We start from the raw sequence: 17,417 nt of genomic DNA, 5'->3' as shown, positions 1-17,417 counted from the left end.
CATTTAGCAGACGCTCTTATCCAGAGCGACTTACAAATTGGTGCATTCACCTTATGACATCCAGTGGGACAGTCACTTAACAATAGTGCATCTAAAACTTAGGGGGGGTGGGGTGAGAGGGATTACTTAACCTATCCTAGGTATTCCTTAAAGAGGTGGGGTTTCAGGTGTCTCCGGAAGGTGGTGATTGACTCCGCTGTCCTGGCGTCGTGAGGGAGTTTGTTCCACCATTGGGGGCCAGGGCAGCGAACAGTTTTGACTGGGCTGAGCGGGAGCTGTACTTCCTCAGTGGTAGGGAGGCGAGCAGGCCAGAGGTGGATGAAAGTGCCCTTGTTTGGGTGTAGGGCCTGATCAGAGCCTGGAGGTACTGAGGTGCCGTTCCCCTCACAGCTCCGTAGGCAAGCACCATGGTCTTGTAGCGGATAGCTTCAACTTGAGAACTTGGGAAGGTTGAACACCAGACGGGCTGCGGCGTTCTGGATGAGTTGAAGGGGCATGCCTTTACCCTTCCTATTCGTTTGGGAATGTGAGTGTCCATAATTAAATTGGAAAATCGTGGGTTAATGCAATGATTAAAGAAAAATTTGTGCAAAGTGTATTCCCCAACCGTGAAACAATCCTGTAGAAAGCCATAAAACGACTTCCTCTAATAATATCATTGTATGAACCAGAACACCCTTCCCTGAATGTGAGTCCATTGAGGGTAACCTTTCACATTGCCTGAAGATTGCTCTTTTGAAGCCCAGGAGGCAGAGAGAGCTCTCATCTTGGTGTTTGAGGATATTCTACTTATGCACGGGCTGACAATCATGATCATATAGCAATACTGCAACAACTCAGGTAGGTTTCGCAATCTCAGAATACATCCATTTTAAAGTCGTAGTAGCAGAGGATCAGAGTGAAGCCAGGATCAATTGAGAAACAGTAGCAGCGCCGATTCAGTTTTGGGCGCCAATAGCTCAGACCGAGCCCTCAGCTCTGACGAAGGAACCAGAGCCGTGATGAGTTCCAGTATCTAGTCACTGATTACCAGCATCAATGTTGAACAGAGGTTTGCCAGGTGCTGCCCAAGCTCAGCATGCAGGCAGCATAACATGAAAGAGAGGACAAAGTGGTCTTAGTTCTGGTGATGATGACAATGTTCCAAATTTGACAGTCCATAATGCAAACAGATCTTACGAAATCAATTAAAGGGAAGGAACACTTTGTTCATTCAGACCTCTGGGAAAGTGTCATGTAAACCCAACACGGTTGCCTTAACGTGAACTCAAACTTGTGCTACTGAGAGAGATGAGAGATACTGTATTCTGATATACGTTTGTTGCTTTTCCTTAGGCCATGGAGAGTAGGCAGACAGATGGATTCTTGAGCAGCCGGCGCGCTGAAGGGTCCTGACACCCAAATTGAACAGAATCCCTGCTATTGGAGCATGATAAGGCACATTTGCCGTACTGAAATTGGAATAGAAAAGGCATACGTGTTTAGATAACAGAAGACATTGTACATAGAGAAGATCATACAGTAGACTACTGCAGAGCCACAGCTCTGCCATGGCATACCATCACATGGCATAAAACATACAGCATAATTAACAAACCCCGAAAACCGCAACTAATGTTAGCTAAGTATCCACTTTGTCTAAATAGCCTAAGGTCCTACTGAAATTGCTCAGCAGTAGCTTATGCATCTGCAGCATGCACAGTGTGCACAGTGAGAGTGACCTGATAATGAAAACCTAGACCTAAAAATAGTCTACTTGAACTAAAGGCTAATGTCTAATGTCTAACCTGATAATGAAAGAAATAGACCCAATATAGTTCATTTGGAAAGTATTCAGACCCCTTCACTTTTTCAAAATTTTGTTACATTAGAGCCTTATTCTAAAAATGATTAAATTGTTTTTTTTCCCCTAATCAATATTCACACAATACTCCATAATGACAAAGCAAAAATAGTTTTTAAAATAAAAATTAACAATAAATCACATTTACATAAATATTTAGACCCTTTACACTGTACTTTGTTAAAGCACCTTTGGCAGTGATTACAATCTCAAGTCTTCTTGAGTATGATGATACAAGCGTGGCACACCTGTATTTGGGGGGGGGGGGGTCTCCCTTTCTTCTCTGCAGATCCACTCAAGCTCTGTCAGGTAGGATGGGGAGCGTTGCTACACAGCTATTGTCAGGTCTCTCCAGAGATGTTAGATCAGGTTCAAGTACGGGCTCTGACTGGGCCACTCAAGGACATTCAGAGACTTGGCCTGAAGGCACTCATGCATTGCCTTTACTGTGTGCTTAGGGTCGTTGTCCTGTTGGAAGGTGAACCTTCGCCCTATTCTGAGGTCCTGAGCGCTCTGGAGCAGGTTTTCATCAAGGATCTCTCTGAACTTTGTTCCGTTCATCTTTGCCTCGATCCTGGCTAGTCTCCCAGTCCCTGCCACTGAAAAACATCCCCACAGTGTGATGCTGCCACCACCATGCTTCACCGTAGAGATGGTATTGGCCAGGTGATGATCGGTTCTTGGTTTCCTCCAGACTTGACGCTTGGCATTCAGGCCAAAGAGTTCAATCTTGGTTTCATCAGACCAAAGAATCTTGTTTCTCATGGTATGCCTTTTGGCAAACTCCAAACGGGCTGTCATTTGCCTTTTACTGAGGAGTGGCTTCCATCTGGCCACTCTACCATAAAGGACTGATTGGTGGAGTGCTGCAGAGATAGTTGTTCTACTGGAAAGTTCTCCCATCTCCACAAAGGAACTCTGGAGCTCTGTCATGGGTGACCATCGGGTTCTTGGTAACGTCCCTAACCAAGTCCCTTCTCTCCCAAATGCTCAGTTTGGCCAGGCGGCCAGCTCCCGGAAGAGTCTTGGTGGTTCCAAACTTCTTGCATTTAAGAATGATTGAGACCATTGTGTTTTGGGGGACCTTCAATGCTGTACCCTTCCCAAGAACTTTGCCTCGTCACAATCCTGTCTCAGAACTCTACAGACAATTCTTTCAGACATGGCTTGGTTTTTGCTCTGACATGAACTGTCAACTGATAAAAAGGTGTTTGTCTTTCCAAATCATGTCCAATCAATTTAATTTATCACAGGTGGACTTCCAATCAAGTTGTAGGAACATCTCAAGGATGATCAATGGAAACAGGATGCACCTGAGCTCAATTTCGAGTCTCATAGCAAAGGGTCTGTAAATAAGGTATTTGTATTTTTAATTTGTAGTATATTTTCAAAAGAAATTTAGCGGTTTTCGCTTCGTCATTATGGAGTATTGTGTGTAGATTGATGAGGAACATATTTTATTTAATACATTTTAGAATAAGGCTGTAACGTAACAAAACGGGTCAAGGGGTCTGAATACTTTCCAAATGCACTGTAAATTACTAGATATGCCTGTATATAAGAGTGTCTGAATAAGCTTTAACAGAGCTTCTCATACGGGACCATGAATGCTTGATCGTCAACACTGATCGCCATATGGGTGTTTAGCAAGCCCACCACATGCTAGGTAATGCTAGTATCAACAGCCCATCCAACATGCTGAAACTATAGCAAGCTTTGATTAGTCACCGCACAGCTATACACGTCAGCTTACATACTAAGGACCAAGGTGATCATTTCAAATCTGAGGAAGAAAGGTTAGGTTTAGGCAGAAGTATCAATAAGCTGGTACTTCTGTGAATATTTACTAGTGAGGGAAATACCCAGTAAGCTTCGCTGACGACGGACTAACGTCATTCGAGTAGCACAAGATATCACAATAACTGACTGCTAAACAGTTCATGTAGCACCCACACATTTGGACCAGCACAATTCGGTAGATATGAGTCACGCTTAGTGAGCGGCATCCGGGTATAAGATGGCTGTACAAGCGTTACGTACAAGCATGTATGATAACGCACATGAACTTGCTTACTACTGTTAGGGTTTGTTCATTACGTCCTTGTAAATCATTGGTAAAATTAGCATTATGACCATATCTTTAGTTAAATCATTCAAGAACCTTTATTAATGCAATTGCAGACAGAAGTTGACAATCAGGAACATAGCACGCATGTTTCTGAGTAAGTTCTGCATCAAACAAAAGGTCTCAAGTTGTTTTATTAAACCAGAAGTCCCGCCTTAGTGATGTCACTGACTCCGTCATTACCTTTCTACCAAAAACCTGCATATATAGCTATACAAGCATAGAGTTTCAGTGTTATCTATAAGCTAGGCAATAAATGTCCACTCCCCAAAGTTGATTTATTGTGGAATGTCTCTTATCTCCCACACTCCCCTGCAGAGTTCTGTCTCAGTCACACATTTCTAAGAGGGGTCTTCTTTAAAAGAGTGAGAGAGAGAGAATTAGCAAACAACTGTGGAACAATTCTAAAACTATATAATAAATATATATATTGTTAATCTGTAGTCTAGGACCCTACACATGTAAGGAGGGAGGGGTCTTATAACCCCTCCCCTTCTATTAATAAAACATAAGCATAATCAATTATTCTAATACATCAAACATTTTGGTACAACCCTTTTCCCGACCCCTAGGTGAACCCGACACTACTATCCTAAAATGATGTGCCATCGTACTGCAATGCTTCAGCAGATGCTGTGGAAGGAATAGCTAGTGTTGCCTTCTAAGTAACAACAACCTCACTGTGTGCTCTTGCAACAATAGCCACCATGCCAAAACACTATGTGCAGATGATACAGAACATACAGCCATGCATGAATAACACAACATCCACCTAGGTGATGTATACAGAGCCTAACCAGCACATGCTCCCACGATGCAATATTGGCAGCCATGCCATACTGTGTGTGGAAAATGAAGCAAAGAAAGCCAGCTAACACCTGAATGTGCAAGCATTCACCACAGCATTACAAGTTACAGCCTCAATACATAATATAACTAGTATGTAAGACATGAAAATAACAAAATGCACAAAAAATGAATAAATACAACTACTAACACATGATGCCTAGAATGAAGTGATCTTTAAAATAGCATTCAATACAATAACATATAATAGAATAAGAATAATACTACTAGAATGCAAGATGGATTGACAGGGAGGACCAGCTATTTAAAATCCATAACACATAAGACATGCTAATAAAAAGCTTCAATCTACTGCTGCAAATAAGAATCAAATATAACTACGTTGACTGAAATTATACCGTAAATGTATGCTAATAGTGTGACTCATGCAACAAATATGCTACTATGAACATAGATACTCAGATTGCTAAGAGCAGAAACCAGCAGGAGTGTAGCTATATAAATGCAATAATCCAGAATATTCTGCAAATTAATAAAAGTTGAATGCGTTCTATCTTAAACTGTGTAGGGGATTAGGGTTCCATAGTCATAACGACTTGTACAACATTTAAGGTGTGACTGCTGGCGCAGGTCACTACTAATGTGACTGGCATGACCCGTAAATATAGCCATCAGTGACAGTATGCATAATTCCAGTGTTCTCATGCGCTGCGCGATGTGCAGTGAAATGAAAATCGATATTGATGCTGCACTAAACGATAAACGTATGCATATAGACTGAAATACTATCGAATCACCATGATAGATGACGCCGAGAGACGTGGCAGCTCATCTTCTAGTTCCTAATCAACTGTATTTTTCTGCATTTATTTTTTTCGTCTGTTATTTCTTACATTATTAGCCCAGAATGTTTTTTGTGTTATTAAATACAGCCGGAAATAACTTTTGGATAACAGAGCGACAGTAACTCACCAGCATTACGACCAGAAATACGACTTTCCCGAATTGGATCCTTTGTTCGTACCCCCCATGGGCAATTGAACTTATCCCAGAGGCTTCTCCAAGACGCCGCCGGTGGAGAAGAGGTATTCGGAGTGGACTTCTAGGCCGACTCAGGAGGTGCACACCATCCACCCCAGTATACTACTGGCTAATGTTCAGTCCCTGGACAATAAAGTAGATGGGCTCATGGAAAGGATCTCCTTCCAGAGAGAAATCAGGAACTGTAACATACTCTGTTTCACGGAATCATGGCTCTCTCCGGATATACTGTCCCTGTCCATATAGCCAGCTGGGTTCTCAGTACGTTGTGCAGGCAGGAATAAAGAACTCTTGGAGGAAGAAAGGTGGTGGTGTATGTTTCATGATCAACTACTCATGGTGTGATTGTGATAATGTACAGGAACTGAAGTCCTTTTGTTCAACCAACCTATAATGCCTTCAAATCAAATGCCGTCCGTATTACCCCCCCAAGAGAATTCTCTTCGGTTATAGTCAGAGCCGTACATATTCCCCCTCAAGCCGATACCACGATTGTGCAAACTGGAAACCACATATCCTGTGGCCGCATTTATTGTACCTGGGGATTTTAACAAAACACATTTTATGAAAATGCTACGGAAGTTCTATCAACACATTGCCTGTAGTACTCGCGCTTCAAAAACTCTCAAACATTGTTACTCTCCCTTCCAGGATGGCTACAATGGCCTCCCCCGCTCTCCCTCTGGCAAATCAGATCACAACTCCATTCTGCTCCCCCCTTCATATAGGCAGAAACTAAAACAGGAAGTACCCATGCTAAGGTCTATTCAACGCTGGTCTGAACAATCGAAATCCATGCTTCAACATGTCCCAGTCCGCGTGTTTTGATCACGCGAACTGGGATATGTTCAGGGTTGCCTATGAGAATAACATTGACGTGTACACGGACATGGTGACTGAGTTCATCAGGAAGTGTATAGGGGATGTGGTTCCCACTGTGACTACCCAATATACCCAAACCAAAAACCATGGATAGATGGCAGCATTTGCGCAAAACTGAACGTTTTTAACCACATTTAACCACAGCTAGGTCACTGTAAGACAATCAAATAGGCAAAACGTCAGTACAGAGACAAAGTGGAGTCACAATTCAATGGCTCAGACACGAGACGTATGTGGTTAGGTTTACAGACAATCATGGATTACAAAGGGGAAACCAGCCACATCGCGGACCCCAACGTCTTGCTCCCGGACAAGCTAAACACCTTCTTCGCCCACTTTGAGGATAGCACAGTGCCACCGATGTGACCCACTACCAAGGACTGTGGGCTCCTTCTCTGTGACCGACGTGAGTAAGACGTTTAAGTGCGTTAACCCCGCTCTGTGCAACTGGGACCTGGACTTCATGACGGGTCGTCACCAGATGGTGAAGGTAGGAAACAACACCTCCACTACGCTGATCCTCAACATAGGGGCCCCACAAGGGTGTGTGCTCAGCTCCCTCCCTGTTCACCCATAACTGCATGGCCACGCAAACCTCCAACTCATCAAGTTTACAGAAGACACAATAGTCATAGGCCTGATTACCAACAATGACGACACAGCCTATAGGGAGGAGGTAAGGGCTCTGGTGGAGTGGTGCCAGGAATATAACCTCTCCCTCAATGTCAACAAAACGAAGGAGCTGATTGTGGACTTCAGGACAGCACACCCACATCCGCATCAACGGGACACCAGTGGAGAAGGTGAAAAGCTTCAAGTTCCTCGGCATACACATCATTGACAATCTGAAATGGTCTACCCACCCACACAGACAACAGCGCCTCTTCAACCTCAGGAAGCTGAAGAAATTCGGCTTAGCCCCTAAGACCCTCACAAAGTTTTATAGATGCACAAATGAGAGTATCCTGTACTAACTCCTGTATTTTTCGACGCATTGCCTGTATGCTAGCCTAGCATAGGCTTCTTCCTTCTTTTTTTTCTGACAGGGGATGATTTCCCATGATGGGGTGTGTGTTCATGGAGCGTGCTGTATCTGCCTGAAAGCAGGTATTGGGAACAAACGAGTAGTTTGATATATATGATAGGCTACTCCCGGGGCTAATTCTACTTAGCTAGCTAGTTTGTAGCCGCTATTGACTGACAACAATAGAGCAGCAACATGGTTGATTCTCGCAATCAGTGACATCCTCACAGCAGCCAAACATTGCAACATGACCATGTTGAACGACGTGGACGAGGTTCAAACTCTGCTAGTGAGCATTCGCAAAGAAAATATTATATCAGAACACAGCACCATAGCGAGAAACATCTAGTTACACAGCAGCGTTGATGCAAAGCAAGAAGCCATCACATAGTAGCAGTAGCTGCAAATGGCAGCAGAACTGTAAAGTTGAAATACCCACCCAATAAGATAGACGTTATTGATACTAGCCTCTAGTTGGTACCAGGGCATTCGGGTTTCCTTTATGAACTGGCACCGCTTAATTTCTCTAGTCACTGTTCTTGTCTAAATGTGAGAAGGAAACTCAGCTAGCAATGAGGAATCGGTCCAGAAGCGGCCCTCTTCCCGGGGTGGCGGAACTGATTGAATCAGCCTGGAATCGGGTGTAGGTCTCGGCCCGGATTCAAAATAAATGACTGCCCAGAATCGCCCCAAGTACATTGGGCAGTTTCCGTCTACCAGAATTTAGCCTACTTTGCCGGCATCTTACCAGAACACCCCCAGAAGCGGCCCAATGCACATTTAGTCATTTAGTTATTTTAAATATTACTATTACACATTTTATGCATACAAATTATACCCATCTACCCCCCGAAAAAAAAACAACACTTCAGTGTGCATGCACCCGGCCCGCCACAGGAGTCGCTACAGCATGATGAGACAAGGACACCCAGGCTGGCCAAACCCTCCCCTAACTCAGACGACGCTGGGCCAATTGTGTTTCGCCTCATGTGTCTCCCGGTCACTGCCGGCATGGGTATCGAACTAGCATTTGCACCAATGCAGTTTGTACGGCAATGCAGTGTCTTAGACCGCTGTGCCACTCGGGAGGCTCCATGCACAAGGTTTTTCATGCTTGTCAATTTCCTTGCACAATGTGTCCAAATACTAAAATACTACTTAAACAGGACTCTTAAAGAATTTATTTGAAATGTTAATTCTATTTATTTTAATCACAAAAACAATGAGAGAATATGGGGAAATAAATAAATAATGAAATGTTATATAAAGCAGCCCATGTAATCATCTGCCAGAGAGTAGAGAGTATCCCCAATCGGCTCGAGCCCCATTTGGGCCAGATAACTCACACCGGAATCGGCCCAAGCACAATCCCCGCATCCTAGCCATAAGTAATAGTGCCTGAGGCGGCCCAGACTCGGGCCACATGATGTCGGCCGAGTCTGACTCTCAGCCCAAGTGCCCCGACTCTCGCCCAGAATCGGCCCCGATCCATTGTGCTAGCGGGGAAATCCTAACCAGATAAGACTAGTAGTAACTAGTATAAAATACATTCAGGTGTCGAATATGCAAGTCTCGTACTGTAGATCAGCGTATTTGATAACAAAACATACAGTATTAATATATCACAGAGAAATCCATTTGTATGTATAGGCTTAATGGATGCTTTTGAGACCCAAAACATGTGAATTGTTTGTAGTAGGCTAGTGTTCTATTGTAAGCAAGTGTTCTATTGTAATCATGATACAAAGCCTTGGTGTGAGAGCTGAGTGTGGGCCTCTACTCTGAGCCACTCTGCTGTGCTGCAGCCGTGTGTTAGGTCCCTGCTGAGGTGGAACACTGAGGCTGGAGGCCACTCCTCATAGGTCACTTAAAGCCACACAGCAGTCCAACATATTGCATCTCATTCACACACAATGCTGCACATGGGTTGACATTTACTAAGACCTGGCACCACTGAAAGGCCGCCTTAAGCCCGATGACGAGTGGCTTAAGATGCCCTTTAAACTATACACTGTATACACGCCACCCGCTGAGAGCTGACAAACTGGTCTCTCACGTTTGTGAAGAGCATAATATAATTCATTATACAAGAGTAATTCCAAATTTAACAAATGCATTGCATCTCATTATCACAACAATCAATTCCTTTTTGTAGTTGAACAAGCAAAGTATGTTGATCCCTAACTCAAACGGTGCTCATCACATCAAATTTGTTTCTATCGGATATACTGTATACTGTATTACTTTGTTTAAATCATGGATCAAGTCCACTGATGTACAGACCTTGAGTTGACAATGCATATAGTGACAGAAAGAAAATAGGCACTCTACTTTTCATATCCTCAAAGGCAAACCCAGACAGGCCGTCCTTCTCCACACCAGTCTAGTGCATTAGTCTACACTACGCAGGAGGTGGGTGGCACCTTAAGTGGAATGGTATCAAACACATGGTTTCCATGGTTTCCATGTGTTTGATGCCATTCCCTATGCTCCATTAGAGTCTTCATTATGAGCCGCCCTTTCCTCAGCAGTCTCCTGTGTTACACGCAGACAGACAGAGCCGTTCTCCTAATCTTCTGAGAATATAAACGTGGCAAAAAAAGAAACGTACTCTCACTGTCAACTGCGTTTATTTTCAGCAAACTTAACATGTGGAAATATTTGTATGAACATAACAAGATTCAACAACTGAGACATGAACTGAACATGAGACTAACAGAAATTGAATAATGTCTCCCTGAACAAAGAGGGGGTCAAAAACAAAAGTCTGTATCTGTATCACCAGCTGCATTAAGTACTGCAGTGCATCTCCTCCTCATGGACTGCACCAGATTTGCCAGGTCTTGCTGTGAGATGTTACCCCACTCTTCCACTAAGTTCCCAGACATTTCTGGGGGGAATGGCCCTAGCCCTCACCCTCCTATCCAACAGGTCCCAGACGTGCTCAATGGGATTGAAATCCGGGCTCTTCGCTGGCCATGGCAGAATGCTGACATTCCTGTCTTGCAGGAAATCATGTGCAGAATGAGCAGTATAGCTGGTGGCATTGTCATGCTGGAGGGTCATGTCAGGATGAGCCTGCAGGAAGGGTACCACATGAGGGAGGAGAATGTCTTCCCTGTAACGCACAGCATTGAGATTGCCTGCAATGACAACAAGCTCTGTCCGATGATGCTGTGACACACCCACACAGACCATGACGGACCCTCCACCTCCAAATCGATCCTGCTCCAGAGTACAGGCCATTCCTTCTACGATAAACGCAAATCCGACCATCACTCCTGGTGAGACAAAACCACGACTCGTCAGTGAAGAGCACTTTTTGCCAGCCCTGTCTCGTCCAGCGACGGTGGGTTTGTGCCCATTGATGACATTGTTGCCGGTGATGTCTGAGGACCTGCCTTTCTTCAACAGGCCTTCAAGACCTCAGTCCAGCCTCTCTGAGCCTATTGCGGACAGTCTAAGCACTGATGGAGAGATTGTCCATTCCTGGTGTAACTCAGGCAGTTGTTGTTGCCATCCTGCACCTGTCCCGCAGGTGTGATGTTCGGATATACTGATCCCGTCGCAGGTGTTGTTACACGTGGTCTGCCACTGCGAGGGCGATCAGCTGTCCATCCTGTCTCCCTGTAGCACTGTCTTAGGCGTCTCACAGTGCGGACATTACAATTTATTGCCCTTGCCACATCTGCAGTCCTCATGCCTCCTTGAAGCATGCCTAAGGCACGTTCACGCAGATGAGCAGGGGCCCTGGGCATCTTTCTTTTGGTGTTTTTCAGAGTCGGTAGAAAGGTCTCTTTAGTGTCCTAAGTTTTCATAACTAACCTCAATTGCCTACTGTCTGTACGCTGTTAGTGTCTTAATGATCGTTCCACAGGTGCAAGTTCATTAATTGTTTATGGTTCATTGAACAAGCATGGGAAACAGTGTTTACACCCTTTACAATGAAGATCTGTGGAGTTATTTGGATTTTGACTAATTATCTTTGAAAGACAGGGTCCTGAAAAAGAGACGAGTTTATGATCATCTTATATTTACTGAGAGACTCAAACCAGATACCTGATGGCTAGAGTATTCTGATAATTCTCTCTAAGAACTTAACCCAATCTACTCTCTCGCTCTCTACTCACCAGGGAAGAATGACATCTTTGGGGAAATGATACATCTGTACTCCAAGCCTGGGAAGTCCAATGCGGACGTCAGAGCCCTGAGTTACTGTGACCTGCACACAATCCAGAGGGAAGATCTCCTGGAGGTGCTTGACATGTACCCTGAGTTCGCTGATTTTTTCCGGAAAAATCTGGAGCTGACATTCGACCTCAGAGACGAGAATGGCAAGGTACATTTACATCAGATGGCCCTAACACAAGCCTATTGGGTTCTCTGTCAAAACTGTATGGTCAGTAAACATGGGTAGTGTCCCAAATGGTACAATATTCCCTTTATAGTGAACTCCTTTTAGTGAGCAAGGCTCGTAGGGCTCTGGTCAAAAGTAGTGTACTATAGAGTATATGGAACAGGGTGCCATTTGGGATGCATCTTATGCTGTATCATATTCTAACAATGAAGTCCTGACAATAACAGAAAAAAATAAGACTTGCCATATGAGATTGTCTAAGATAAAATATTTCATACAACTGGTGGGTCTAATCCTGAATGCTGATTGGTTAAAACCACATTCCAGCCAGTGTCTATTCCACAAGTTACCACCGGCTAAATCTATGATGTTAAAATGCCTATTTACTCTGTTCCATCTGACTGCGCAAACTTAATCTCCACTATAAAAACCATCTAGACATTCTCACATTTTCTTTAGAATAACATTTAGTTTTCAACAGCGGAGATTTGGATAAACTTTGCTGTCTGTCTGTCCAACATTTGCAACATTGTTTCAATATTCAAATTCGATCTCCAGCTGTCCCATAGTAATGAAGGTGTCGGGAGTCGGAACGAGACAGACAGGCAGGCAACGTTTCTCAGCCAGTCGTTATCATGAATCAGCTGACATCATTTTTATGACCTTAACTTTTTCCATGTTTTGTTACGTTACAGCCTTATTCTAAAATTTATTATATAGTTTTTTCCCCCTCATCAATCGTCACACAATACCCCATAATGAATAGTTTTAAAGAAATGTTTTCAAATTTTGAAAAAACAGATATCACATTTACATTACTATTCAGACCCTTTACTCAGTACTTTGTTGAAGCACCTTAGGCAGCGATTACAGCCTAGAGTTTTCTTGGGTATGACGCTACAAGCTAGGCACACCTGTATTTGGGGAGTTCGTCCCATTCATCTCTGCAGATTCCATCAAGCTCTGTCAGATTGGATGGGGACTGTCGCTTCACAGCTATTTTTTAGGTCTCTCCTGAGATGACCAATCGCTCTGACTGAGCCACTCAAGGACATTCTGACTGAGCGTCTCAAGGACATGCATTGCCTTGGCTGTGTGCTTAGGGTTGTTGTCCTGTTGGAAGGTGAACCATTGCCCCAGTCTGAGGTCCTGAGCACTCTGGAGCAGGTTTTCATCAAGGATCTCTCTGTACTTTGCTCCGTTCATCTTTCCCTAGATCCTGACTAGTCTCCCAGTCCCTGCCACTGAAAAACATCCCCGCAGCATGATGCTGCCACCACTATGCTTCACCGTAGGGATGGAGCTAGGTTTCTCTCCAGACATGACGTTTGGCATTCAGGCCAAAGAGTTCAATACTGGTTTCATCAGACCAGAGCATCTTGTTTCTCATGGTCTGAGAGTCCATAAGTGCCTTTTGGCAAACTCCAAACAGGCTGTCTTGTGCCATTTACTGAGGAGTGGCTTCTGTCATGCCACTCTACCATATAGGCCTGATTAGTGGAGTGCTGCAGAGATTGTTGTCCTTCTGGCCGGTTCTCCTATCTCCACAGAGAAACTCTGGACCTCTGTCAGAGTGACCATCGGGTTCTTGGTCACCTCCCTGACCAAGGTTATTCTCCCCCAATTGAGCAGTTTGGCCGGGCAGCCAGCTCTAGGAAGAGTCTTCATGGTTCAAAACTTATTCCATTTAAGAATGATGGAGGCCAATGTGTTCTTGGGGGCCTTCAATGCTTCAGAAATGTTTTGGTACCCTTCCCCAGATCTGTGCTTCGACACAATCTTGTCTAGGAGCTCTACAGACAATTCCTTCTATCTCATGGCTTGTTTTTTGCTCTGTCAACTATGGGACTTTATATAGACAGGTGTGTGCATTTCCAAATCATGTCCAATTAATTGATCTTAACTACAGGTGGACTCCAATCAAGTTGTAGAAACATCTCGAGGATGATCAATGGAAACAGGATGCACCTGAGCTCAATTCTGAGTCTCATAGAAAAGCGTTAACTGAAATACCTTATTTACATAAGTATTTCAGTTTTTTAAAATCTTTAATACATTTGCTAAAATTTCGAACAACCTGCCTTTGTTTTGTCATTATGGCGTATTGTGTGTAGATTGATGAGGATTTTTTTTTAAATCAATTTTGGAATAAGCCTGTTACGTAACAAAATGTGGGAAAAGTCCAGGGGTCTGAATATTTTCCGAATGCACTGTATACAAAGACATTTTAATTTTAACAAGGTAAAATGAAACAAAGTGCAGCTAGTTTGCAGTCTTTCCAGCTTCATTTTGAAGTGATTGTGTTAACTTAGTTGTTGACTAGCTGTTCTGAACAACAGTGTCCTGATGCCGTCTTTCTTTTTCACAACGCAGTTATGCCAAAACCACGCCCCGTTATTCAGAGGGGCGTTCTACAACACTTTAAGTGCTCCCCAAGTCTCCAAGTTCAGAAGTGAATATCACGTAGTGTGAAATTTCAGTCACTGATTAATAACATTCACCCTTGTATTTCAAGATTGAAAAATATAATAACAATTTCGTGGACCGAGTTCCCTTAACGCTCAAAGACAACTTCAATGTCTGTAGCATAGCGTATTCGACTGAATGATTAGCTAATAAATATTTGAGAAATTATTAATAATAAGTATATGCTTTTACCTGATAATAGACTTCTAATGATAATATAACAACTTAAAATACAGAACGAGTAACGTTAAGTAGCCTAGGTTAATTTCGCTGACCTTCAACTGGGGGAATTCAGCAGAGTTCTCTGAGACATTTTTACAACTCATTGAAACTCTGAAAATATATACTTGGTTAGAGCCAGTTTACACGGTTCTGTGAAGGGAGTAGTACACAGGGTTGTGCGAGATCTTCAGTTTCTTGGCAATTTCTCGCATGGAATAGCCTTCATTTCTCAGAACAAAAGTAGACTAACGAGTTTCAGAAGAAAGTTCTTTGTTTCTGGCCATTTTGAGCCTGTAATCGAATCTACAAATGCTGATGCTCCAGATACTCAACTAGTCTAAAGAAGGCCAGTTTTATTGCTTATTTAAATTGGTACAAAAGTTTTCAGCTGTGCTAACATAATTGCAAAAGGGCTTTCTAATGATCAATTAGCCTTTTAAAATGATAAACTTGGATTAACTAACAGAATGTGCCATTGGAACACAGGAGTGATGCTTGCTGATAATGGGCCTCTGTACGCCTATGTAGATATTCCATAAAAAAATCTGCTTCCAGCTACAATGGTTGTTTACAACATTAACAATGTCTATACTATATTTCTGATCAATTTGATGTTATTTTAATAGACAAATAAATGAGCTTTTCTTTCATAAAAAACAAGGACATTTCTAAGTGACCCCAAACTTTTGAACGGTAGTGTATGTAAATCATTATTTGAATATGTGTATAAATGTGATAACGCCCTTGAAGCCGGTGTTTGGAGGATATATTGGCACAGTTTGCCGGCCAAACTCCGGCTTCGAGGGCATTATCACTTAAATATAATCCTGGTAAATCAGTAATACTATTTCAAAAACCACTCCCTGTATTCGAAAAGGTAATCTACACTGACTTTACTTAGCATTCCTTAAAGGTCCAATGCAGCTGTTCTTTATCTCAATTTTGAATAACTTCTGGGTAACAATTAACTAGCTCACAGTGTTTGTTTTCAATTAAAATGGACAAAAGAAATGAAAAAATAGCTTCTTAGCAAAGATATAACATTTTTGCTAGGACTGTTTGTGAATGGTCTGAGTAGGGAGGGGAAAACGAAAAATTATTTGTTATTGGCAGAGAGGTTTGGAACTCTTTCTTATTGGTCTATTAACTAATTTACCACCTGGTGATGTCACTAGGCAGGCATGTAAATACTCCATCCCACCAAAACAGTTTGAGATATCAGACAGTCTTTTCAACAGCACTTGGCATTATCATCATTTTCACAATTTCACAGTATTATTCAAACCTCAGTGTGGAAATACTGACCAGTTTATTAGGTACACCACCCCCATTCACATAAATTGATCGCTCCTACAGACAGTCAATCAGGTGGCCTTGGCTTGCTATATAAAACAGGCAGACAGGCCTCAAGTCATTCAGTTACTGTTCAATTGAAAATTAGAATGGACAAAACTAGTGACCTAAGCAACTGAGTGTGGTATGATCGCCGGTGTCAGGCGGGCTAACCTGGGTTTTTTCACACACAGCAGTGTCTAGGGTTTACAGATAGTGGTGCGATAAACAAAAAACGTCCAGTCAGTGGCAGTCCCTGTGGGGGGGGGACAGCTCGTTGATGAGGGACGTCAAAGGAGAATGACAAGAATCGTGCAAGCGAACAGGTGGGTCACAAACAGACAAATAATGGCACAGTACAACGGTGGTGTGCAGAACAGCATCTCAGAACGCACAACTCGTTGATCCTTGTCACAGATGGGCTATTGCACCAGACGACCACACCGGGTTCCACTACTATCAGCTAATAACAAGAAGAAACGCCTCCAGTGGGCACAAGATTAAACAAACACTGGACAATTGAGGAGTGGAAAACATCGCTTGGAACATGATAGCGAGTTCTGTTTGCTTGAGTGGCCTGCGCAGACCTCAACCCAATAGAGCATCTTTGGGATGAGATGGAACAGGCTGTTCGCAGCATGATGTACCGCCATCCAATCTGCAGCAACTGCATGATGCCATCGTGTCAGCATGCACCAACATCCTTGTGGAATGTTTCCTTCACCTTGTAGACTTCCTCGAAGAATTCAGGCTGTTCTGGTGGCAAAGGGGGGTCCGACCCTAAATGGGTGCACGTAATAAAATAGCCGGTGAGTGTATATAAAACACAGGACAATCAAGTGTCTGACAGCACTGGGCCTTTAGCTATGCTCATGGCCACTGCTATAATATGTTGCTGTAGCAGATTATACAATATTCATTATGTAATAGTACATTACATTTAGGAGATGGGCCTAAGGTGCATCTCAAATGGCACCCTATTTCTTATAAAGGGAATAAGGTGCCATTTAGAATGCCATTTCAGTGATTGTACGTGTTGATGTTTCCATCTACACAGGCTGCGTATTCTCACGCTAGTGATTCCGATCCAGAAGATGTTAAGAGCACAAAGAGCGCAAGAAGAATCTCCTTCACACCACATCCAACTAAAGGTGGGTTCCATATACATTCTCCGAAACGAGCGCTTCCTTTTGTGCATGCATTTGTTTTATTGTTATTTTTCACAGAGCACCTTTCTAAGTCCCAGAAGAGTTCAGTGCATTCTCTCCGTGGCACTAGAAGCACGGGTGTGTTCCACTGACTCGTGTTGATTACAATT

General features: G+C 43.2%; 1 protein-coding gene across 1 annotated transcript in view; it reads left to right on the top strand.

Annotated features, from left to right (window-relative positions):
* The window catches only part of LOC124042881 (potassium voltage-gated channel subfamily H member 7-like), a 102,293-nt gene that overhangs the window by 71,088 nt on the left and 13,788 nt on the right, over positions 1-17,417 (top strand). The window contains exons 11-12 of the mRNA XM_046361015.1: positions 11,856-12,061; positions 17,157-17,250. Of these exons, the coding sequence (XP_046216971.1) occupies positions 11,856-12,061; positions 17,157-17,250 (300 nt within the window). The remainder of the gene's footprint in view (positions 1-11,855; positions 12,062-17,156; positions 17,251-17,417) is intronic.

The sequence above is a fragment of the Oncorhynchus gorbuscha genome, linkage group LG09 (assembly GCF_021184085.1).
Source record: "Oncorhynchus gorbuscha isolate QuinsamMale2020 ecotype Even-year linkage group LG09, OgorEven_v1.0, whole genome shotgun sequence".
Classification (NCBI taxonomy): domain Eukaryota; kingdom Metazoa; phylum Chordata; class Actinopteri; order Salmoniformes; family Salmonidae; genus Oncorhynchus; species Oncorhynchus gorbuscha.
The sequence above is the reverse complement of the archived record's forward strand: the minus strand, read 5'-3'. Positions and strand labels throughout refer to the sequence as shown.